The sequence below is a fragment of the Python bivittatus genome, unplaced genomic scaffold (assembly GCF_059951505.1).
Source record: "Python bivittatus isolate LINGU-HERP-01145 unplaced genomic scaffold, Pbiv_v1 ctg000370_np1212, whole genome shotgun sequence".
Classification (NCBI taxonomy): domain Eukaryota; kingdom Metazoa; phylum Chordata; class Lepidosauria; order Squamata; family Pythonidae; genus Python; species Python bivittatus.
In genome coordinates this window covers 3,040,478-3,065,633 of record NW_028277062.1, presented here as the reverse complement: position 1 = coordinate 3,065,633, position 25,156 = coordinate 3,040,478, and the positions used below count along the sequence as shown (strand labels likewise).

General features: G+C 58.2%; 1 protein-coding gene across 1 annotated transcript; it reads right to left on the bottom strand.

The window, feature by feature from the left end:
- Nucleotides 1-27: 27 nt before the first annotated feature.
- On the bottom strand, nt 28-21,661 carry FGF11 (fibroblast growth factor 11). Its single transcript, XM_025176917.2, has 5 exons — nt 21,469-21,661; nt 9,364-9,474; nt 7,929-8,032; nt 5,061-5,259; nt 28-4,017 (listed from the first exon to the last, which is right to left on the bottom strand). The coding sequence occupies exons 1-5, from the start codon at nt 21,659-21,661 to the stop codon at nt 3,905-3,907; spliced, it is 720 nt and encodes a 239-aa protein (XP_025032685.1). The 3' UTR covers nt 28-3,904.
- Between the last annotated feature and the right edge of the window lie 3,495 nt (nt 21,662-25,156).

Below are 25,156 nucleotides of genomic sequence, written 5' to 3'. Positions count from 1 at the left end.
GAGCCCAAGCCCCGCCTCCCCAGCCGGGCCAGTCAAACCTTGGTTCTTGCGCCATTGAGGTTGTGCATTTGCAAGAAGACTCTTTTGGGGTTTTTTCCTGAATTGCACCTGACTTGCGTTTTATGCATTCCGGGTTGCAGCAGCATCAAAGTTTCCCCACGGACTTTCCAAGGAACGGGGTCCTGCCTTTGCGATTGTCACGGCGCCTATTAAGGGAAGTGGGACGCATGCTCTAAATGTCGAGTTTCAGGGTCTGTCCTTTGTAAAGTGGTTTACAACACCGAGTCTAATTCAGAATGTGGTTGCAGGGGGAGGCGATGGGAATATTCTAGGTCACAACGCTCGTAATCACCCAGGTGTCTCCTTGGCAGCCCTAAGAGGTGATCGGCCACAGCCTCCTTTGGGGATTTGTGCACCCAATCGAGCCCCCAGGCCCGGACTCCCTGGATCTCCCAGCCAAGAGAGGATCAGATCCAATCCACCCTCTGTATTGACTTTTTTGACCTTCATTGTGGACACCCTTCCATCTGGTTATACAACTCTTCATAATACACCAATTGTGATTTAAAGTTCAGATCGGGTGTCCACTGGGTATGGTTAGAAAAGTCAAGACGGTGGGATCAAGGCTCTGTTTCTTATGTGTGTTGCCATCTTGACTTTTTTGACCATACCCTGCAGATATCCCTGAATGGTTGGACTGCTGGAAGCTCTTTAAGGCGAGGGCAGCCTCACCCAAGCCAGTGGCTCCTATCGTGGTCTCTCTGGGCTCAAACAGTTGGACTACAATGCTCATGTTTCCCAACCAGCCAAAGGAACTGCTTCTTAGATTACCATAGTTGCATTTTTATCCTGAAGTTCTTCCAGGACCTCAAGGGGTGTAAATGAAACTCCCTCCTCTTATTTTTCACCACCACCACCACAGCTCTAAAAGGGGGGTTGGGCTGAGAGAGAACAACTAGCTGCTCAGGAGCCCCCATGGCTGAGGGGGGACCAGAACCTGGTTCTCTCCACTCCTTGTCCAACACTACAGCACAGCGTTCCTTGTGAGACTGAGTCCATCATCCGTGCACCACCAGTTTGGTCCTATGATATTCCCTCTCTCCTTCGGCCTGCCTGCTCAGCCACTTTAACCACTTCACTGCTGAATAATTTTAACTGGTGCATACAGTATTTACATTCCCAACCCCAAATCTGTCTTCTCTGCTCATTCATCCAAGTGGGTAAATGCCTGTCCTGGTGGCATCAGAGCAAAGGGGTAGCCATCTGGCATCAAAGATGGTCTTTCAAAGACGAACCTCTTCTTCCTCTCCCACCCTTTAGCTATACTCCATCTTCTACATGTATTTACTCCATAAATCTCATTCTCTTTTACTGAAAAGAGGGAGTCTCCAGGATTGGCATCCTTAGAAGCTGGACCTGTTTGGACTTGGTGGCCCACTTTCTGCTCCCACCCCCTGACTTTTGGAAGACCCTGGAGGTCAGGTTCCCTTGGCAGAGGCTGAATGTTGGGTTCAGCACCCGCTTTGGTTCTAGCTTGACCAGAAGAGCAATGGCAAAGGTCAGCTCCAATTAGAGAGACCAAACTCATGTGTGCAAAAACTGGGCCAAACCCACGCCAAGAGTCCAGCTCCCCCCCCCCTTCGCGTGCCCCCTCCACTGCCAACTCGTGGCTGGAATGGGAAGTACTCCTCGGAGTTCCTTGACCCCCAGCGGCTCCATCTTGCCCAGACCTCCTGGAGCCCATTTCAGCTTTGACTCTGCAGCTGTTCCCACATTTCTCCATCTTTTCTCCACGCTCCCTCTTTGGCAGGGATGGCAAAGGCCCAGCTTCTGGGACGGGGGAGCAGGGATTTCGTTTGAGCCCCCCTCTCGAGGAGGGAGAACATACCGTCCACCCTTGGTTTTATTGAAGGCCTGCCCTTCCCTCCCTCTGAGGCAAAACCGAAATAGACCGGACCCTTTTTGAAACAGGGCTGAGGACGTGTCAAGACGATGCGGTCCTGGGGAAGGTCAAAAGCCTGGCCAGTGGACAGAGAGGTCCCAAATGAGGGGACAGGAAACCCAGCTGCTCTGGATTGTGTGAAAGAGGGGGTTCCTCTCTGTACACCCGGGGCTGGGCAGAGGCAGAGCACTTAGCAGCCAGGTACAAGGGCCGGGGAGGATGGGTAGTGTAGTGGAGAGCTGGAAGACAGGTTTGCTTTGGCCTGGATGTGACCGTGGGGACGTGTCTGGAGGAAGCTGATCACATTGTCTTTGGAAGACAGGCACAAGGCATAGGAGACAAGCCCGCATTCACACCCCCCACCCCCACGCTGATCCACAGGGCCAAGGGACCCCATCCCACAAGCAGGAATCAGTATCGCCCCTTCCCAAGGCTACAATTTCCCACCCGTTAATTTATTGCCAGTGGAATCCCTGCAAAGAAAGGAAAAGGTGAACTTCTAGCTCCTGGGATGAGGGGAGACGGCCAGATCGCAGTCGGGGGCAGGAGGCGGGTGGAGAACCTCCGGGCAGCCTCCCCCGCCCGCGCCCCCCGCGCCCGCAGGGTGGAAGGAGGCGCGGTTCCCCGCAGCCCTGCGCCGGGATGAGTGCTGCCACCCAGTGGCCAGATGAGGTACTGCAACTCTCCGGGGCCTGCTTCAAGGACGCGGACGGGCCGACGCGAAGTCTCTGCTCCTCCGTGAACGCAGCGCTGCCATCCAGTGGCCAGAAGCGGTGTCACACAGCGGGGAGGGGGGCGGGCGGGGGCGCAACAGCCTCCAGCAGGCCCCCTGCTGCAAGAGGTGGCCTTTTCCTGCCGTCGAAGGCGGCGATCCAGCTCATCAAATCTAATCCTTTTCACTCAGAGGTCTTCAGTGGGTACTGTCTGAAATTTGCAGAGCAGGCCCAGGGCAGAAGGGTTGGCAAGGGCGGTTTTCTTCGGCATTCCGTGGATGAAGAAAAAGAGTCCACTTTTTAAAACTGCACCATTAGAACAGCCGGTTGAGAATCCTGAAGGTGATCTTCTCTCCTGGCGATGGAATGACCCCAGCGAGAAAAGGACCTTTGGCTTCCTGAGCTGACCAGAACCGGGAGCTTCGCTTTGGCTGCTCTGCCCTGCCCTGCCCTGCCCAGCCAGGAACACCCGTCCAGTTGTTAGCTCCTGTGTCCTCGAAGGTCAGCCATGACACCATATATAATTCTGCCATCGTTTGAAATAGAACAATGTCACCACCGAGGGGCGGAACGTAGTACAGGTTTTTTTTTTAAAGAAAAAAAGAGGAAGAAGATTGTTCTGCAGTAGGCAAAAAGTGTTGCTTTCAAAGAACGTGAACATCTTTTTCCTTCTCTGTTCTGCTGCTTCCTAAGGGTTTTGTAAGTTGTGTTACCAGCCCGGAGGGAGTGAAGCACCATAAACCCACTGCCTTGTTTGCATGGAAGACTGGAATAGATCTGGGGTTTCGTTAGGAAGGGTACTCCTGACAGAGCCAGGAGCCCTACCTGTTGAAGGGGCTGGAGACCCACCGTGGATCTGCCACAGCTGGGAACGTGGCGTCAGCCCCTTGCAGGAACACAGTGTCTCTCCCAGAGAGCTGGGCCCTGTATTGGTCCTATGGCTTGAAACAGGAGACTCTTGTTGTTTGTCCCTGTGTGTGTGTGTGTGTCCGCGTGTGTGCGTGCATGCACAATGTCTTTTCATCCCAGAATGGAAAATCCCGGGTCAACAGATCTTCTCCTTCCTGGGCTGATCGTATTTGGGTCAAAAATTCCAGAGGCTGAAGATGCGCAGGTGGGAAGCCATCCTGAGAACCAAATCGTGGACAAGTAGAGGTGTGTTTTGGAGGTGGTGGCGGTTGAGAGGGACTCGCATGGGGAGAAGTGGAGGGTGGAGGGGAAGAAACACCCACCCACCCGATCCTCGGGACTACGTGGCTGGAGCCTCCTTCCGTGGGTGCACAGGGCCATCTCCAGCCTCTGCTTTCTTAGCCAGGGCCTGCTCGATGACGTTGTGTAGGGAAGGCTCGCGATACAAGGCCACTGTGGAGGAGAGAGAGAGAGAGAGGGAGGGAGGGAGGGAGGGAGGGAGGAAAAGGAGAGAGAGAGAGAGAGAGAGAGAGAGAGAAAGAAAGAAAGAAAGAAAGAAAGAAAGAAAGAAAGAAAGAAAGAGAAAGAAAGAGAAAGAAAGAAAGAAAGAAAGAAAGAAAGAAAGAAAGAAAGAAAGAAAGAAAGAAAGAAAGAAAGAAAGAAAGAAAGAGGAGGGGAGGGGGGAGGGGGGGAGGGAGGGAGGGAGGAAGGAAGGAAGGAAGGAAGGAAGGAAGGAAGGAAGGAAGGAAGGAAGGAAGGAAGGAAGGAAGGTAGGTCAGCTCAATTTTCTGGTTCAGTCGAAGCCCAGGGCAACAACTAGGAGCTGATCAAGAACATCCGCCCTTCTTTCATTCATTAAAATAAGGCAGTGCCTGTAGCTCTCCCTGCCTCCAATTTCCTCCCAGCAATCTTGTGAGGGAGTCTAAATCTGGACGTTCACTACACTGTCATGCTGGCTTGCCACAACAGTGGGGGGGGAGACCAGCCTCCCAGAAATCTGTGCCCATATTCATGGGCACGTGCATATATAAAGCCTCCCTTCCCACAATCTTGATTGCTGGGGGGTGCATTCCTCTGCCCACCCCCTCCCCTTTGCTTCTCAACACCGCAACCCTGGAAAGCCATTCCAGCCTGCAGAAGCCGGAGTGCCTGGTGCTCCGTCCGCTGGCCATGGGGGCAGAGGTGCCACCTGCGAGTCCTCCTGACCACAGACGACAGAAGCTAGAGAGTCGTGTAACCGGGATTTGCCTGGAAGGAGCAACCCTGCATAGCTGGGGGGGGGGGCAATCGGCCCCAGAGGTGGCTCCCCCTGCTTTCAAGGGGCCTTGCATGAAATCAGGACAAAGTCGGTCTGCACAGCTTGCACAAGAGATGGCCTGCTGAAAGATGGTGTGCCTATTTAGGCTTGTGCAAGAATGAGCTGGAGGCGTCCTGGGCTAGGGGTTGCGCAAGTGTGCAAGGGATCATTTGCAGAGACCCCGAAGACCCTCACCCACCTTCCAGCAGTTTTGGGAGGAAGTGGGCCGCAGCCTTAGTCTTCTTGACTCGGTTTCCCTTCATCACCTGCCCATCTTTGTTGAGGCCCAGATACCACGAGCGGCCGGACTCCCGCTGCCGGTACAGGGTGGAGGAGTAGGTGACGTAGTAGTTCTCGAAGACGCACTCCTTGAACCGGCACTCGGCAGTGAAGTGAGCCTGGGGGTCAGGGAGGAAGGGTTACTCCTGAGCCCCCCCCGAGAACGCTTGCACTGGGCGGCCCCCCACCCGGGGCTCCGGCTGCTGCTGAAGAGGACCAGGCGCTCAGCGGGAAGGCGGGCCAGAAGTCCAGCCTGCAGCCCTGGGCAGCGTGTGGTCCCAAACCCTTCAACTTTGGGGTCCCTCAGAAGCCCCTCTGACTGGGCTGCCAAATGTTGGTTTGGGGCTGGCCAAAGAGATAAGATAATCCACCATCTCTAGGCAAGGAATTTTTAAACAGTAATGCGATCTTAAAAGTGCCTGCCTGCCTGCCTGCCTGCCTGCCTGCCTGCCTGCCTGCCTGCCTGCCTTCCTTCCTTCCTTCCTTCCTTCCTTCCTTCCTTCCTTCCTTCCTTCCTTCCTTCCTTCCTTCCTTCCTTCCTTCCTTCCTTCCACATTCTCTCCCGTCCTTCTATAGCATCTGTATCTCTGCATTTTTAAAACTAAGTAATGAGATTTTTTTTAAAAAGGGAGAGAGGAAAAGAAACTAACCACAATTCCTTCCCAAACCTGCATGTTTAATGTGAGCCCATTGGCTCTGTATTAATGGCCCCACCTGTGGTTGGTTCTCCACTCCAAAAACAACTAGGTGCAGGCTACTAAAATACCACCATTCCCCCCCCCCCCGATACTGTTGCTTGGGGTGAGGATGGTCTGGGTATAATGAAATGTGTGCCTGTGGGTGGGGTGGTTTCGGCTGGAAAGCAATAAATCAATTAATGAAACTCCGTTTGTTCTTCATCCATCAGTCCTTCACTGTCTCCCTTCCTTATCTTGGTCTCCTCCCGGTGGGGAGAGGGGAGGAGATTTTGCAGAGGCAGCCTCTAGCTAACACTGGTGGATTTCCAAAGGAAAGAAAGAAAAAGCAAAGCATGGACAGAGATGGTTAGGACTGGGATGAGAGACCACCAGGAGATCCCCCCAATGTAGACTAGACTGGGTGGTGAAAAGAACTTTACCAGAGGAGCAAAGGCAAAACCATTTCCCTACTGCTGCTAAACGCCATGGATGTGTTCGTGAAGTCCCAATTTCATTCTACCCTCTTTAAAGAAAGAATTCCCATTCCAGCCTCCCCCCGCTCTGATTTGTGCCAAATAGTGGTCATAGCAGGGACCAGCCGCAAGATGGCGATGCCCAGCTCGGCCTAACCCAGCAGCCCCTGAAGGGATCACCCCGATAATCCAGCCGGGGAGGGAGGAACCAGAGGCTCCGGGGTTTGCCATCCCAGAACTGAGAAAGGAAAGGAGGCCAAGAAGCCGTAAATTAGAGCAAAATTAGTCCCAGCCTAAACTCGCCCTGTTTTTCTTCCCCACCCTCTGCTGCTTTGGGGGGGGGGAGATGAAGAGTAGAAGGAGGAATCAGACCCACAAACGGGTGGAAAGACAAGAAACAGCGGTGTGAAAGGTTTGCCCACCGCCTTGGAGAAACGGGGGGTGGGGAAGTGCCTGGCTCCCACCCCAATCCGTGGGGGTCCTCCATTCGGACCTGTTGGGTGTTGCTCGGAAACCAAGGGCAACTGAGCTTGTTAAGAGTGCTTCTCCCTTGCAATGGAGGAGGCTCAGAGAGTCAGGGAGCCTTTGTCCAGCCTTATTATACGGGTGAGGGGGAAGAGCTGGAAATGGAGGGTCTTCTGGGCTAGGAAGTTGTGCCACAAAAAAGGAAAGTCTTATTTTCTTGGGTTCCTTTAAGCTTCGGCCCCTGACCCTAAATGTGACCTCTGATTCCCCCCCCCCCAAAGTTTGAGGCATCAACCAAGGGTGACAGTTTATATGGGGGGGGGGGAACCCACTGCCCATGCCCAGCTCCTCTTTTAGATTAGATTCTAGAGCAGTGTTTCTCAACCCTAACCCTAACCCTTGCTGGCTGGGGAATTCTGGGAGTTGAAGTCCACACATCTTAAAGTTGCCAAGGTTGAGAAACACTGCTCTAGAGTTCAATGGTATGTGGGAATGGCCTTGGGAGACAGGAGGAAGAGCCACAGACTAGGCAATGGCTGGATCAGAGGCCGCTGAGCCCACAGCAGGAATGGGGACGTGGGAAACATCTCATAAGGGACCCTCCCTACTTTCTTGGGCTGAAAAGGCGAGGGGAAGGGGAGGGACGAACTTTCAGTCTTGCAAGACTCTATTACTGTAACCTTACAATAAAGTAGAATTACTTCATTGGGACGTCTTTCTGCCTGGACTACCTCGCAAGGCTGACCCAGGGCTGGAAATCAGACGGCCCAAAAGAGAGATCTTGCTTCGTCCCACAGGTGAATCCTCTTCCTTTACACGGCTTTGGGCTGTTTCCAGATGGGGAATAAAAAGCGGGGGGGAGAGACCATAGATCTCCAGACACCAGAGTGCAGGTTTGAGGGGTGGGGGGAGCAGAAGAGGCAGGGAGCAGGGCAAAGCAGCGTCCCAGACAGGTGTGTTCCGTTCACACGGATTCACAGCCATTTTGCACGAGGGGATGGGGAGGGTGCCTTTGGGACCCAAAACAGAAGGCTTCCGTATAGAGGACAGTTGCTAATCACCCCCCCCCACCCTGAAATGCCACAGCCAGCTTTTGCACCCCCGCCCCAGGGACCTGGTTAGCCACCAGCCCAAAGGGACCACCCGTGCCGGCGAGAGGGTTGGGCTACTCACGGAGCTGTAGAGATAGCCCTCGGCATTCATGGCGACGTACTGCCCGGACGTGGTGCTCTGTATGGCGACCACCCGAAGCCCCACCGGAATCAGGTTGAAGAGGGCTGTGGGGCAGGGAGAGAGCGGGTCTTCAGCAACGCGGCACGCCATAAACCACCCCGAGAGCCAGCGGGGTTTTGGCTCCCACCGGCTCAGAGCGGACCAGCCCATCGGCTGCTGACCTCGCCAAATCAGGGGTTGGCAGCTAGTGGTCCAGGCCAGATTGGTCCCCCAGAAGTTAAATTTGGATCTCTAATTGGATGTAAGTTTGTTCATTTATTTATTTAATTTGTACAGCCGCCCATCTCACCAGGTGACTCTGGGCAGTGAACGAAATTTAAAAAATAAAAACAATTAAAATAATACCTTAAAATACACAGCAGCCGAAAACCCTGTGCCTGGAAGGTAGGCACAGCCCCCCCCCCCCATTCCCTAAGGGCTGATGAAGGATCGGAAGTTGGGAATGGGGGTCTTTGAGGAGGGGGTCTCTGCCAAACAGCCCAGGCAGGAAGTGGACCCAGCCAATTCTCTCCAGCTCCTTGGGAGGAGGGGGGCAGGATCGCCCCCACGTTCTGGAGCTGGAAGGGACCCCAGGGATTACCTAGTCCAACCCTCTGCAACATGCATGTAAAAAGGGGGCCCAGCTTCCACCGCATGGCTGTGGCTGCCATCTTGACTCTTTTGACCCCCGTGGATCTCAGTGGCTGGTGGGAGGGCTGAGGTGAGGCAAGCCAGCCCTTGGAGCAGTGGCCTTGCCCAGGTGCACTCTCCCTGTTGAGAGGCAGCGTTTTCCCCGGGGAGAAGCGCTTACTCCATTAAAGACTGGCTGTTCAGAGCCGCGAGGCAGCTGCAGGGGGGTGGCTGGCCGGCCAGCCAGGGGACCGGCCGCTTTGTCTTCAGGAGGCTGCTGGGGAAGGGCCACGTGCCCGGACAGACACTGGCCTGCCAGCTGGAAACGGGTGGCGACCAGGACAGGCGCGTCACCCATCCTGGGCCCGTCCTGCTTCCCCAGGGGCTCCAGGCTCAACTAAAGAAGCCGGCAACAGCCCCAGCCGGAGGGGAGCCCAAAGGGAGCCCGGCAAGGTGCAGGCAAGGAATGGGGGGTTCAGGGCAAGGCTGGAGGTGGCCCCCCTTTGGGCCCAAGTGGTGCATCGAAGCCTTCTCCCCCTGTGCCAAGGCAGAGGCCAGGAGGGCCCCTCCACCCGTCCCCTTTCTCCCCCCATGGCCGGCCACCGAGGGGGGCAGCCACAGCTGAGCTGCAGCTGGTGCAGGGTCCCTGGCCAAGGGAGGGTCCCCAGGCGCTCCTCCTGCCCCACAGTCTGTCCACAGGCAGGACAGACGCCGGAGCCGGCCGTAGAGACCCGCAGAGAGGTGCGGCGAGCAGCAAGCGGCTTACTGAACCCGTTGGTGTCCTCCCTCGTGCCCTCGATGCCACCGTCCGGGCGCGCTTGGAGGTAATAGCCGTGCCGGCAGAAGAGCTTCGTGATGATGCCTTTCAGCTGCGGTTCTGTCATGGGGGTAAAAAGAAGAGGGGGTGAAGATTACGGGGGGACTGAACCCCAGGAGCTGCACGGCAGCCATGCAAAGCCCGAGGCCAGTTTCCCAACGTGGTGCCCTCCAACGCGCTGGGACTGCACCTCCCAGAATTCCCAGCTAGCTGGGAGGTCATGTGGGCTGGGGCATTCTGGGTGTTGCAGTCCCAACACATCTGGAAAGGGAATGGGGAGGCTAATCTAGATGCCTGTCCAAGATGGACCTAAAGCTGGAACTGACGCCTTTCCACAGCCCCTCCAAGCTTCCTCTGACCGGGATCCGGGAGAACTGCTCCAGGAAGAGGAGAGGGCTGGCAGCGGTCCGTCTCCCCCCTTGGCCCCCCGGAGCAGCTATGCATTTCCCCCCCCCCCCGAGGCCTCTTGCCCAAGCAGCGTCACCCCAAGGACCCCGCATGCTTGCACACTCGGGGGAGGCTCTGCTTCTGGCGCAGCGCCAGGCCCCTGAGGGGGCAGTGGGGAGACAAGACTCAGCCGGGGAAAGATGGGAATGAGAGGAAGGAAGGAAGGAAGGAAGGAAGGAAGGAAGGAAGGAAGGAAGGAAGGAAGGAAGGAAGGAAGGAAGGAAGGAAGGAAGGAAGGAAGGAAGGAAGGAAGGAAGGAGGGAGATGGGAATGAGAAGAAGGAAGGGAAGGAGGGAGGGAGGGTGGGAGGGAGGAAGGAAGGGACCACCCTCCCCACAGATGCCATCCCTGCTGCAGGGACCCCAGGCTCCTGACCCCCCAGAAGGGATTCCTCCGTCCCCCTCCCATGCAAGGGCATCATGAACTGCCAAGGCGCACAGAGGAAGGGCTCCCTTCTTGCATGCGCCCGCTGCCACCTGCTCCGTCAGCCTCAGCAGAACCCCTTCCGGATGACGGATGGCCCGCTGCTCTCCCCGCATAGCTGAGGCGGCCAGAAGCGCCGCAGGAGGGGGAGGTCCGAGCAAGGGAGGGGCACCGTGGCGGCTGGGGCCGGTGCTTTGAGACTGGGCCACCCCGAGAGGAGCTGCCCGGGACCCCTGCTGCCCCCACCCCAGCCTTTGGGGCCGTGCTTCACAGCCTCCCGCCAAGAGGGGGGAACCAGGGTGACCGTGGGGGGCAAAGGCCATGCCAACCCTGAGCCTCTGCCTTCGAATAGAAATTGTGACCGGAAAAGGTGCTGCCAGACCCCTCACCAGCATTCAGTCACCAGCAATCATCGCCCAGAGAAGCAAAGGTCACCACCAGGCACACAACCGAGCAGCGAACAGATGCCAATCAAAGAAGTACCAGAGGAGCAAAACAGAGCCCGCCCCCACCCCCCAGCACTGGCAAGGCAGGCCACAGCAGATAAAGAGAGAGTAAACCCCATCCCCTTCTAGCACTGAAGACGTTACCCAGCCGGGCAATGAAACGTTTGCAAGAAAAGAGCCCAGCGCAGAGAAGCCCAAGGACTCCACCCTCCTGATTTTCTGATCTTCTCACCAAGACTCTTTGGGTGGCAAAGCAGGTCACAGGGCCACAAAAGACACACTCACACACTTCACTGAGTGCAGGGTGAGATGCGAGACCTTTTGGAGGCAGGAACAGAGAGCCCCTTGCCTGGAATCTGCTCCCGACTTGGTGCCCAGCAAAAACACTGCCTGCCACGTTCTCAGACGCCAGTTATTTCTCCCACCGATTAAAAAAAGCCCCACCAGTTACTAAAACAGTAAACTCCTCCATAGTAAAAGGGGCAAGTTTCAACCCTTTTCTCCCCAAAACGCAGGAGAAAAGGGATGAGTTTCGTCCCCATCAGTTGCCTGCAGGACGGCGTCTCTCGCGGGGCGCTCGGATGCCCGTCCACGACAAGCGCAGGGGTCTGGCCAAGACCGGAGGCCTGATCCCTGGTTCCAAAAACTAAACCCGGACGGAGCCGTGGCGCAAGCAGGCTCTCCGAGAGGCGGGCTGGGGTGCGAGGGAAATGCCTGCGTGGGAGAAAGCGTGTCTCTCTCTCGCCCAGAGCACGGGACGAGGAAATCATTTAAGGACAGCTTTATCTGCAAGGCTCTTTCCTTGGCCCGCTGGAAGCCAGTCTCGTTTTGTTCTCCCCTCTCCTTCTGACAGCCCTTGGAAGCAATTCACCGGAGGGGGGGTGGCGGGGGGGACACGACAAAAGCTCGCTTGCTTTCTTTGGCCTTCTGGCCCGGCATCTGGAAGAGGAGGGGGGCCGAAGCCTCTTAGGGAAACAGGTCTCTTTAACAAGCTGCTGGGAGATTTTCAATCAGCTAATGCGGGGTGGAGGGTGGGGGTGGAAGAGCCCACGGCTTTAATCCTGTGGTTTAACCAAAGGGAAGAGCGGGAGACGCCCTCCGGCCCCATTAGTGGGATGGAAAAGAGGAGGGGTCAGCGGGACAAAGAGGTTTCTTTTCTTGTGTGTGTGTGTGGAGGAAGGGAGGTCCTGCCTATCTCAAAAGCTAAACAGAGCAGACTTGGATGGGAGGCCACCAGGAGATCCCAGGGCTGGCGGCCAGTTGAAAAAGCGTTCCAACAGAAATTGCTTTTCTAGCCTGCTGTCAGCCCTGCAAGGTAGGCCAGGTCTGGAAACGGACGTCACAGAAGTATTGGAACGCTGCTTTACTGAGATAGGCTCTAGGAACTGACTCTTATAAGCAAAACAGCGTTTTCCCTTCCCTTCCTCTTATGCCAAAGGAAGTCAAGGCAGGATCGCTTTGAGGGTCTTTCTAGCACCTTCCTGGAGTTAATTCAGGTCACGCTAATTGCTGCCCCCGTGTGCCTTCACCAAGGTCTCCTCTGTGGTCCTCTGCACATGCTAAGAGGGCTGCACGGGCCAGTCCCTGTAAGTCGCCAGAGGATGACCTTCTCTAGAGGGCAGTGCCACCTCTAAGCGCCACACAGGCACTGCAGGGGGCTCCCGAGGGAAAAACAGGATCATTCGGGTGGATGGGGAGGGCAGCCGCTTCCGGTGGGGGGCAGAGTCTGGCCCTGGGCTGTGGATTGTCTTGTATCATTTCTTCAGTGCCCGTCCTTTAGGGCAGCACCAAAAGAAGGGGTGAGCATCCCCCATCTCTGTGAGTTTGCCCTCCTGGGTCCGTGGCTTCCCGTGACGGTGGCAGGGCAGTTCCTCCGGGGTTTAAGGACTTTTGGCTGCAGCCCCCGACAATCTCATGGCCTCCCTCCCCAGGGTTTCCAGCCAGGAGTGTTCCCACTTCACAGAAGGGGACCACTGAGGCCAAACCAAACGGAAGAGGGGAAGAGCCCAAGAAGTACGTGGTGGGATCCGAGCAAGCCTTCTTGCTGGTGCCAGCTGATGCCCGGAGGGAAGCCCCCGAGCTCTGCAGGAGCATCATTTGGACCCTCTGAATGTCTTCCTCCCAGCAACTGAGACGTCTCCCACCTCTGGCAGGGAGGTCATCTGGAGCACGTGACAAGCCCTCCTGGAAAGGGCTTTTCCTTCAAAGCCCTCCCGGTGAATAGCCATCGCCACACCCTGCGGTGGTGAGTTCCCAGGGCCGTGCAAAGGGGGGGTCCTGGATTCCCCACCTGACAAGTTCACCCCAGCTGAGATGACCACCGAGGGAGAATTAACCACGTACAGCTTCTCCACTTCTTGGCACGTTTTAGAAGCCCCAGGAGACGGGTCCCGACCCTCCAAATGTCCTTTTCTTCTCTAAGTCCGAGGGCCCCAGTGCGAAACCACACCGTATGAAAGGACAGCGACCGGACCGTTTTCTTTTCAACCCCTTCCCTAAGTCTGGGTTCAGTGCGAAACTGCAGAGGGGTGTTACACACTTAATGATATTTGCAGCCCTCTGGCCACGGAGAAAGGCTTGCACGCTTGCTCCTGGGGGGGCGCTGAGTCCCCTCCCTGCTGCAGGCTTCCCCAGACAAGCAGCTTCCAGACCGGCTGGGCCTGCAGTTCTCCTGACCCCCCAGGCTGGGGCATTTCCTTCCAGCTGGGTGTTGCAATCCCAGCGCACCTGGAAGGGGCCGGCTGGAAAAATTGCTCTCCTATGTATTCCTTGACACATTTCTGCATTGATTTTTTTTCCCTGGGCTCATTTAAACCTGGATTCAAATCGACGCTGAGGGAGGGGCTTCTCTTCCACTGCAGTATTCCTCGGAGTCAGGCAGAGCCATTCTGCATGACTCTCAGCCAGGATAGGGAGAGGATTCTGCACATGCTCTGGGACCTCTCCACTCTCCTCGGGCCCTTGGGGGATCAGGCCAACCTTCCCTGCCAACTTCCATGTTCCCCAGCCCAAAGTGGGGACACCAGGTTGGGGAAGACCCTGGCCACAAAGCACATCTGCAGCCAAAACCCAGCGGGGCGGAGTTCAGAACCCGGAGCCATCCAGGGTGGCCGCGATTTTGCATTTCCTAAAGCAAACTGCCGTGGGAGACGCTGTCGGCTGAGTGGCATGGCACAGTGCCACGGGGGTGCAAAAGGGCACCTTCCCACGCCCAGCCGCCCGCCTGGGGAGGCCCACAGGCCTGCGTGTGCCCCTTTGCCTGCCTTGTATGCTCCCGCCCTCGCACGCTGCAGCTGCAGGAAGAGCCACCCAGATGCTGAGTCCCCAGCCACCGCAGGGAGGGGACTGCGAAGGGGGCAGAGAAATCCCCTGGGTGGCGCTGGTGGCGAGGGGGAGGGAGGCCGGGGGAGAGGCGGGCCCAGAATGTGGGAGCCGAGCCCTGTGGTGGTCCTTGACCTGATGGCTGTCAGACGGGCAACGGCAGGGCGTGGGGAGGCGGGCTGCTGGGCCTGGAGGCCAGGCCATGTCAGTGGGGCAGGGATAGGAGTCATCCCCATCCTTGACCTGTTGGGGGGCCAGGCCCATAGGCGGGGCAGGAGACAGGAGGATGAGAGCTGCAAGCTGCTGCAAAGACGGAGATGGGGAGGGCACTGAGGAAGCTGTGCACTGGGGCGGGGTGGGGGGGACAGAAGCGATGGCCCCAAGATGGGGGTTGGGGGATGCAGGCTTGGAGGCCCCTGACACACACTGGGGGGAGAAGGGCATGAGTGTTGGGCAAAATCCAGAATATTTGTGAAACAGCCCTGCTGTACAATTTGAACCTTGAGCGTTGGGGGTGGATATGAAGACCCCCACCCACTCGCTGTCAAGAGCACAGCTCCCGGGCAGAATTAAGGGCAGAAAACTTAGTGGGAAGCTGTGGGGGGAGGGGCAATGGACTGCTGGCTGAGTGGGCATCCTTTCTTTTTATTCTCTTTTCTTCGTCAAACGTGCCCCGGATCCTTAAATACACCCAGACTGACTTGGCTCCGTTCCTTCCACGATGCATGCGTGTTATTTAAACGGCTCCGATTTATTTTAATATATGCATGTTTGTGGAGTAGTTTTGGGGGCTGGGGAGGGGGATAAGCCGATGGAGCGGAGCATTGAGCCAGGGCAACAGAGGTCCCCCAGCCTTTGACTGAGGCCCGAGAAAGGGGGCAGCTGCATCTCTCCTAGCAGCTGACCTGGGGGGCGTTGGGGGCTGTACTCAAGGGGGGTGCTGCAGCAGGGGGGCAGCCAGATGGCGGCGCTGCCCCAAGGCCCACCTGAGTCATGCTGGGAGGGGGGAGCACTGGCAAGCCCTTGGCACCTGCCCAGCTGTCCATCATGTTCACATCCTAATTTATCCCATCAAATTACAAATGAAACTGGTGTCTTTGAAAGCTGAGATCAGCTTCCCTTGGCCTCCTGGGTTCTCCAAGACCCATAAATAAATTTATTCCCAGCAATAAAAACGCCTCCTTTTTCGGCCTCTTCCCCGATTGCAACTCTAATGAGAAAATCCAAACTGCCGCTCAGGCAGAAAGCGATGCTCCCCAGGGTGGGTGATTCCCCGGGAGGGACGGCGGCGGAGTTTGGCAGAAGGACCACCGCCGAGCCTCTGCCCTCGCCGACCCCTTCCCTCCCCATCAGCCCCCCAGCCCCCCCCCGTCACCCACTGGGGTCATTTCCACGGAGCTCCAGGCTGATTTCGTGAAAAGTGCCTTGCCCTCTGCTTCTTCAGACACCAAGGGGGCCCGCCCCGTCTGTGGGGCAGAAGGGACCTTTCTCCACGTGGGAACAAGGCTGAAGGGGCCCTGGGGGCGTGGCTTCGGAAAGGCGAGGGGAGCACGGGGGGGCATGAATGGGGGGACGGGGACGGGGGACTAGGGGATAATGAAAAGGAGAGAGCCTGGCTGGATGGCGAAGGTGAATGTTGGGGGAAGCGCGCTGTGCCCGTTCAAGGTGCCCTCGCTGGAGATGAGTGGAGGCGAGTGTGGGCTGTGCCCCCAGCCGGTCGCTTGGCACCCAGGTGGGGACTCATCTCTCCAGAAGGGAAGTTTTGCAGAGACTTCCCCAAAGGGTCCCCCTTTACTCCCCCCCCCCATGAAGATGGAGGTAGCTGAGCTTCTACAGAGCTCTGACTCGCGCCCTTCGCTCGAATGGGTGGGTGGCCCTTTTTAAGCCCCATTCAGCTGGCTGTGCCACACGGGAGGGGCAGGGGTGCTGGCGTTTGCGCCCCTCCTGCCCCGAGCAGCTCACAGTTGCAGGAAGGGGGGGAGCGGGGAGGGCGGTGCCCAAGATTTGGCCGGCTCCCAGGTGAGAGCGCTGCCAACTGCAAAGATGCTCCTGGGAACGAAGGGCCAGGAAAACCACCAGGCAGCCAGTTTTGGGGAGGGGGGAGGGAAGGCCGGAGGGTGGATCCCGGCCAAAAGGCGAGGCTGTGCGGGTTGAGCGCCCAGGGAGAAGGGCAGAAGAGGCGGGGGGCGGGGGAATGGAGAGGCATCGCCCCTTCCCACGGCCTCTGCCAACCGCTGCGTCGACTGCAATGGGCCACGGAGGTTCCGCTTCAGACCCCCTCTGCTCCCCCTCAGGTCTGCCCGGCTTTCTCTGTGCCCAGCAAACTCTCTCCTTCAGCCTGCCCAGCACTGTGCCCCCCACCCCCAGTGGCTGCCCCATCTGGTCCTCCCAGCCAAGGAAAGAAGGAGGAGCCCCCTCGTGCAGCTGCCCCCTCTTCCCTTCACGGCCCATGGCGCAACTGTAGGTCCTCTGCCCTAAATGTCGAAAGGTCCCTGCAGGACAGGAGAGGACAGGACTGGGAGGGGGGCTGTCCAGCGAGCTGCCCCAGGCCGCTGGCGGTGTCCTCTGCTATGAAATGGGCCGGGAAATGCCAGAAGGTGGCGGGGGTATGGATGTGGCAAGAGGCGGTGCGGTCTACCAGGCCTATCAAATGTATAGGACCTCAAAGGTCATCCAGTCCAACCCCCCTGCACCCTGCAGGATTCCCTACGCCATCCCCAAGAGAGGACTATCCACCCTCTGTTTGAAAACCTCCAGTGAAGGGGAAGAAACCATTTTCATTGCCCTTCCCAGCAGCACTAGGGCTGTCTCCCTGCCAACTAATTCTAGTCACATTATTGGTTTGCAACTGGCCCCAATGAATCAGACCCAAAGAAGGGGGTAGGCAGGGGCGTCCACAGTTAAACGGCAGCCGCAACGGGGCAGTCAAAACTCCACCTGTTTTTTATTGCTTCTGGTGGGGGGATCTAGAAGATTTAGAAGCAGACAATATTCCAGCAGGTTCCAGGTTTCATGTTTGTGTAATTCCATCATTCGCTACCCGCAAGACGTGGTGGTGGCCAGTATCTGGAATGACCTTCAACAGGGGGTTCAGGTCTACCCTATCAGCCCTGAAGACTCAGGGCTGCTTCCAGGTTGGGCGCAGGTGCCTCCGGGTCCCACTTGCAGGGGAGCATCTCCACCTCCTGCGTGGGAGCTCCTTGGAGGGATCTGGCCCAGGATGGCCCTTGGGCTGAGGGAAGAGGGCTCGCCTTAACTTCTCACAGTCTGTGGAGTTCATTCCCGCAAGGCATGGTGGTGGCCCCTATCTGGAATGGCTTTGAAGGGGGATTCATGGAGGACAGGTCTCCCTGTCAGTCCTGAAGACTCAGGGCCGCCCCCAGGTTGGGCGCAGGTGCCTCCAAATCTCACTTGCAGGGGAACACCAGCAGGAGAGGGGGGCATCTCCTTCTCCTGATGTTATGCCCCTTGGAGGCATCTGGCTGGTTGCTGGGAGGAAGAAACAATCGGACCAGGGTAGCCCTTGGATGGATCCAGCAGGGCTCTTTTTATGTTTTATGCGAAGCAGTGTGAAAATCTTGCAAACTCCACAAAGGAAATGCAACCCCCCCCTCTTGTTTTACAGGTGTTGGAGCCCCGGTTTCACCGAAAAGCTCAAATGGGTGAAAATGGGAACTGGATTCAGAAATATTATATCCTCCCCCAAGCCATCCATTCCTCCAATGCTTTGTCCCACAGGCTGCTCCTAATCAATAACGCTCTGCCAGCCCCCAATCTGGCTCACCTTGCACGTGCCTGTGGGCGGCCGGTGGGCACCCAAGCAGATGTGCACCGCATCTTCCCCGCCTGTCTCAGTAGCCTGGAACTGAACGCTTCATTGACTGTACAGTGGAGTGCTGGGCAGGATCTGCCCCCCCCCAACTCCCCTCCATCTGTCCTTGGTGACAAAGGAGGAGGGGAAGGTACGGAGGTGCCCTCCTCCTCTGAAGCTGCCCGTCCTGCTGGCTTCTACCAGATAGAAATATGCAGCCCCCCCAACGCAGGCGAGACGCGGAGGGCTGGCGCAGGGTTTGGCACCCCTCTGTCTGAGGGCTTCCTCAGTCTAAGCCAGCCTTGGCCTCCAGATGCAGCAGCCGCACCCCGCTGGAGATGCCGTTCTAGCACATCTGGTGGGAGCCTGGCTGGGCGAGACGGGTGTAAGGAAATTCCAGGGGCCTTGTCCTTCCCTCTGTGTAACAAAGGGATGGGTTGAATCTAGGGCAGGGTTTCTCAACCTTGGCGACTTGAAGGCCTGTGGACTTCAACTCCCAGAATTCCCCAGCCAGCATTGCTAGCTGGGGAATTCTGGGAGTTGAAGTCCACAGGCCTTCAAGTCGCCAAGGTTGAGAAACACTGGTCTATGGGGTTTGGTTGTGTGCCCTGGGAAGTGTCCTCCCCTGAGGATTATCCTGCTGATGGGCAGGCAAAATGCAATTTCCAGCACTCTGTTAAATGGGAAATAATTAAAGGATCAGGGCACTTGTGTTTTATCTCCCCTTATCGTTGAAGCTGCGCTGATTTCTGTCTTCAACCCCGTCACGGGGCTGTGCAGCAGAGCTGGTGGAAGGAACCCCCCAGCCTTGCATTGCCCCCCGCCCCAGACGCGCCGTCCCCCAAGAATGGCCGAGGGAAGGGCGGGGGGAAGGGGGAGTTATCGGGGCTGCCGTGGGCAGGGGAGGGGGGACGTCAGCGGCACAGGCTGAACCCAGCCTCACAACTTTTCTCCTTCCCACCCAACAGAAAGAAATTTGATATGGGAGAAAAAGGAGGCCGAAAGAAGGGACCCCCCTCCCAGCCTCCATCCCGGTCCCATGCCCTGGGACAGAGGGCAAGCAGTGACATCATAACGTGTGCAATGCCACTTGCCCCTTTGGCCCCCACCCCATGTCCAAAGGCTCTTTGGGGTCTCCACGGTTGGCTTTCCCAGGAGAAGAGACACCCCTCTTAGTTCCTTCCGGGGGTGTCCGCAGGGTCTGGTCCAAAAGTCAAGCCGGCGCCTGCCATGGTGCGATCGAAGCCCGCCTGGCTCTGGTGGGTGTTGCATGGGCAACAACGAGGGGCCTGGGCTTTGCTCCAGGGGGCTGCCAACTTCCCTACAGCAGGCTTGGAAAGGCACTCTCCCAATGAAGGGATGGGGGGAACGGGAGATCTGGCCTTGGGGGAAGGGGTTGACCCCCCCACGGAATTTCGGTACTCAAGACAGGCCATGGGTCAGTGGGGGGGGGTCTTCACAGCAACCTCTTCAGGTGAGACGTTGCTCAGGGTTGTGCCCCGCGGGCCGGGTCCGCATCCCCCACTCCAGGCAAGAATGGCAGCGACTCCAGCTCCCTTTTGCTTGGAGAGGCCGACCAACATATGATTAAAACTCGGCTGCCTGAATCCTATAATTCAGGGGGGTTTCCTCTTCCCGTTTTGCTTGAGAGTCCAGTTGTTCGGGCAGCACAGGCCTTTCTCTCACCTCTGCCGACGGGCCCCCCAGATGCTCACGCGACCAATCCCCACGATTCCCACCCGGAGCCTCACTGGTGCCATGACAAAGAGGCCGAGGGGAGCAGCCCACAGCTCCCCACCCAGGGGCCTCGGGCTCTTCCTCGTCAATCCCCGGGGTTGCTCCGGGTGTACCCCGATGGCAAGAGGAAGAAGTGGGGCTCCCCTCGGGAGCCTCACGGAAGATCCCCTTCCTTCCCCCACGGCCTCAGTGCCAAGCAGGACAGGGCCCCGGAGGAGAGCGGGAACCATTTCAGTTAATCAGCCTTAATGAGGATTCTCCCCCCACCTCAGCATCCTGTGGAGAATAAGCAGATCGGGGTCATCGTGGTGGCTCCGCAATCCCCCAGTAGCCACTTTCACTTACAGACCTTTAAAATTAATAGCCCGTCTCTCTCTCTCTCTCTCTCTCTCTCTCTCTCGCAACACCTGAAAGGGCTCCAGCTGCCCCATCATTTAGTGCTTATTTATTTAGTCTTTTTCTGCTGAGGCATCTGGCTGGACCCTCAAATGTGCCATGCGCCTTGAGAAGGAGGAGGCCTCGAGGGATGTGCAGGGAGCAGGAGGCAGAAGGAAGGGAGGAGGGAGGGAGGGAGGGAGGGAAAGGGCCCAACCCCAGCTGACTGGGCCACCCAGAGAGCATCCAAGGGAAGGGGAAATGCGGAAGGAGACCCACCTGCACAAACTGCCACCTTTCTCTAAAAGTGGCCGCAAAACCGGCTTCTGGGGTCCTGTGGATTCAGGAAGCGCCCCTGTTTGCCCCCAGCAGGGCGTTACCTGCAGCTTTCAGGGCATGCCATTCGCCATTCGCACCTCTCTGTGGGAGTGCGAATTCCCGCAGGTGTGAATGCACACACGCTCACTCCTCTCCCCTCGCCTGGAGGACCAGGAGGGCCCAGGGACACACGTGCTCCCCGACACCGAGGCAGCTCTCCTGGAAGAGCGGCCGGCGGAAGGTACAAGCATCCCGAACGGGCCTGGGGGGGAATCCAACGACTCCACAGAAACCCTGAAAGCCGAGTTTCCTGGGAAAGGCTCTGCAGGAAACGAGAGCTGCCCGTCCGCCAGGTCCACAGGGAGGGGCTCTCTCGCCCTCTGGAGCTGGCTGCGAAGCTCGAAGGACCCACCGGTATCAGCCGGTCGGTCCGTACAGAGCCGCCTGCTTCTGGGCTCCTGCGGAGGGTCCAAAGAACGGGTCCTCTGGGCGTCCACAAGACCAGCTCTGCTGCAGCGAGGCCCTTGGCCGACGGGGCTCTGGGGAGCCCGTCCACGAGCAAACTTTTTACTGCACGATGGGCGCCCGGTTGGGCAGGTCCTGGCACCGAGTTGCGTAACCGGGGGGCCCTGAGGAATACGGATGCCCTCGCCCGCAGCCATCCCCGGCGGCCGGGCACGTGCAGGCGGGGCACCCGGAAAGGAACGCATTCTCTTCCCCCCTTCCTCGGCCCACAATCAGCAGAGTCCCCTCAGATCACAACTCCGGATCCCTCCTCTCGGTTGATCCACTTAACCGACCTGATAGAACGCCCCCTGCAGGCGACCCTTGGACGTGCACGGAGGAAAGAGCCCATATTGGCCACCCCCGACAGCGCCTCCTGCTGCTGCCCCCTGGGAAGGGCAGGGTCCGCCTCAACCACAACCGAAGGAGATTGTGGACCACCGGCGAGCGATCGGCGCCCACCCCGGCCACATCCTCTCGACCGCCCGAATCCTGGGGTGCAAGCCCTGCAATCCGAAGCCGAGCCCTGCCCGCTGCAGCGTTAACCCCGGCGGAGAGCAATACAGCCAGAGGAATTTCACAGTCCCGCCAGCACCGTTTGCGTCCCTCCTTTCGCTCCTTAAGGGTGGGCAGCCGCCTGACCCTCCCCCCCCGCCTCCAAACTTCACTTACCTGGCGTCTTTTCCAGCCGGCCTTTCCTACCCCCGCACAGCCGGACTTTGGAGATTAAAATTAAGATCTGCTTCTGGCATAAGGACTTGGTGCCTCGGGGGCAAACCTTCCGCTGGGTGGAGACGGGGCGGGTGGCCACGGGGTCCCGGATCTCCCGTTTCTGCCGGATCAGGGAACTGGCTAACGCGGCCATGCCTGCCCCATCCGGAGGCGAGGGGGTGGGGGCGAGGGGGCGGGGGGGCGGGGGGCTGGAAGGCGCCGGCAGTCGCCCGGTCAAGGAAAGGGTGACCCTCACGCTCCTGGCCCCCTCCTCTCTCAGCTACGGAGGTCCAGAAAAGTCGGGGCCCGAAGAGCAGGCGGGGTCCCCATCAGACTGGGGGGAGAGCGCAGAAGGATCCCCACTTCCAGCCAGCCGGGACGAGCAGCTGCCCCAGAACGCCTGGGGGACGGGGGGGGGGGAGAAGCAGGAAGACCCCCGAAGCCGGGGTTAGGGCAACGTGAAGGAAACGCCGCGCATTCTCCTCTGGCGAATACGGTCCACGCACGGCAGATGCTCCCGAATCCAGAAGGTCGATTTAAACCCCGAGAAGGAGAAGGATCCGTCCCTGCCCTCCATCCATCGCGGCTTCCGCTGCGCTCCAGGGTGGGAGAGGCCAGCCGAAGACCCTGGCGTGTCCTTCAGAGGGGCTGAGCCGAGGGACGGGGCAGGGAGGGACCCTCGCCAAGCCGTCCCGCTGGGTGTGCCAGGATGCGCGTGTGTGCAGGTTTGGGTGTGTTGGCAGCGAGCAAGGGAGCAGCTGCGAGGGAGGGGAAGGGGGAGCGGGAGGAGAAGGGCTCCTGTCACACGCCAGTGACAAAGCTCGGGGGGGGGGGGGAGACGCTTCCCCATCGCGCAGGCAGGCGCGGGCTTCAGCCAGAGAGAGGAACTCCATGGGTGGGGGGCTGCCCCCGCCCTGCCAAAAAGAGCTCCTCTTTTTCGGGAGCATGCGGGGCGGGGGCACTGCCCCCCCCCCCGGAGAAGAGAGATCCGCACAGGTTGAGAACATTTTTGCAGCAAACTGGGAATTAAGCAGGCACATCGTAACACAGATAAATGACCTCTGAGAATAGAAATCCACCCTGGATGGATCTGGTGACCCGCCCCCACAGGCAAGGGAAGGCTTAAGGGGGGTGTCTGTGTGGCCGGGGGGGGCACTGGGGACACCCAAAAGTTGGGAGGAAAGGGAGGGGGCGAGCCGGGTTCCAGTGGGAGGAAGTTCCAAACACCACAGGAATCAATGCGTCATGGTGGATTTAAGAGGGGGGTCCTGGAAAACTACTCTTAAGGGGGATTCCAGCACAGGCCCAGTGGGGGGAAAGTTGGGTGGGGAGGAGAAAGGCCCAGGAATGCCCTGCCTGCGATGGGTCAGTCCTGAGTGGCAAACAGCGCCCCCTGGAGGAGACAGCCTGTATTGCCCAATTGCGATCGGAACGGGGGCTCCTCGAAGGAGAGTTGAGGGGAGCTTTTCAGGCCTTCCAGGACAAAGGCCCTGATTTGGGGGTCGATTTCGATGGGGCGGAAGGGGGGTCTCAGTTGCATCCGCAGCAGATGGCGGCGCCTGGCTGGCTTTCGCAGATCTTAAAAAGCTCAGAAACGATGGATCCGGTTACTGCTCGGATGGGAGACCACTAGGAAATCCCGTGGCTGAAGGCTAGAATGGGAGGTGAGAAAAAAACATCCTGAAATGAGGGAGACTTCCTCTTACATGTACTGCAACATGTGGTCGAAAAAATCAAGATGGTGGCCGCGATGGTGTGATCAAAGCTCCACACAGTCTTAATGTGCAACCACATTAAAGCTGGGTGGAGCTTCCATCACACCATCATGGCCACCATCTTGACTTTTTTGACCACACCCTGTGACATGACTTTGCCCTGTTTCTGTTCTGAGCTCAGCACCCCTCTGTCTTTCTCTGTGCCTCAGTTTACCCCCCTTAAGACAATGCCAAGCCACTCCATGGGCCAACAAGGGTGCAACTTTAGGGCACGCCATACACCTACCTTCAGCAGATTTAATTTGGAACAGGATCTACCTTGGCTCCCGCGAAAGCGGTTCTCTGTGCATGTGCAGAGCACCTCTGAATTGCTAGTCTATTCTCAATACAAGCGTTGCATCCAGCAGAAAACGGGGGGGGCTGCTGGGTGGGACAGAATTGCAGCTTCTCTTTAAGATGCTTCTGCGCCCCCTTTGAGGGCCCTCCGCCCCCCCTTAAATCATCTCCTCCTCCTGCTGCACCCGCAGGCGGCAGGAAGGGGTCAGCCGGCCCATCAGTCAGTGCAGCAGGACAGGACGAATGGCTGCCTGCTCCCGCCGCAGGAGCAGCGCTGCGTGGTGAAGCCCCCGGCCAGGCGCAGTGTGCAAGTGGAAGCCACGGGCAGGGAGGGGCACATCCTCGTTGTACCAGGGAGCCCAGCGTCCCAGGGCTCTCTGTGTGCAGAGTGGGAGAAGCAGCGCTTTGGGGGAAATTTGCACGGGGTGGGGGGTGGGAGAAGAGGCAGCTCTCAGGGCAGGCCTGCAAAGAGAGACCCCCCCAGTTCTCCACCCGAGCAGGAAAGGCAGCGGCATTAAGCCCCACAAAGGTGCCAGGGCCTTACCAGTGCAAGGCCCGGAGAAAACCCAGCCGAGGCGGAAGTGGCATCCCGTTCTTGATGCCCGACATAGGGTGGGCATGCCCAGACCGAGTCGTTCTGGAATTGGGCGCATCTGATCAGTAATCATAACCATCGTCATCGCCCTCCTCCTCCTCGACTCCCTCGGGCCGGACATAAAAACCTTTGTGAGCTTCTCCCTGTGTTGGCGGTTAGGGACGTCCTCAGGGAATGGCCCAAAAAGTCAAAAACCCCTTAAAAACCAGGCAGAGCGTTGATCGCCGCGTCCCAGCCCGTGCTCTTTGGACCCCCCGCCCTGGTTGGTTAGCGGTGCCCATGACTGAACCCGAAGTCCTGATGTTGGGGTGGGCTTGCCTGCTGTTTCTGCCTCCCCCCCACCCCCCCCGAGTTTTCCCCACTGAAACTTCATGCAGATGGGACATGAATGGGACGGGGGCAGCCAAGTTAGAGATGAACTCGGGCATGGACTTGTGCTTAGTTCCCCCCAACGCAGAGAAGGGAAGGACAGTTGCTTGCCTGCCGGCCTGTGCCCAGCCCTGCCCCTCCCTCGCCCTTCCCCGCCCCATCCTCCAGGGCCCTGGCCCCACAGCGCAGACTTATCCATTTCTCACGCACTTCTGCCTGCGGACAAGGCGGGGATCGAAAATGGCAGCCGGGATGCTCCAGCCCACATCGCCCCAGGCCCCTGGGGCTCATCTGGCAGGTTCAGGAGGAGCCCTGGAAGGCTGGCAGCGGAGGGGTGAATGAGTAAGGGGGAGGGCACGCTTGTGAGCCACAAGGCCCATCGCTGCACACTTCCCCATGCAGCACAGGACAGTTTCTTCTATGCCAAAGCGAGGCTGATGGTGCTTTTCCACTGGCTGAGTGTCTTTCAGACTTGGCAACTTGGAGATGGGTGGACTTCAACTCCCAGAATTCCCCAGCCAATCCTAACCCTTGCTGGCTGGGGAATTCTGGGAGTTGAAGTCCACCCATCTCCAAGTTGCCAAGTCTGAAAGACACAGGGCTAATCCCTAGGAGGAAGAGGGCCTAACTAGAG

Bases quoted from the DNA above. Each gene is read 5' to 3' on its own strand.
- FGF11 (XM_025176917.2), bottom strand. From the start codon at position 21,661: ATGGCCGCGTTAGCCAGTTCCCTGATCCGGCAGAAACGGGAGATCCGG. The intron at 9,475-21,468 runs GTAAGTGAAGTT...CCCCCATGACAG, and splicing joins CCGGCTGGAAAAGACGCCAG to AACCGCAGCTGAAAGGCATC. The intron at 8,033-9,363 runs GTAAGCCGCTTG...CCTGCCCCACAG, and splicing joins GGAGGACACCAACGGGTTCA to CCCTCTTCAACCTGATTCCG.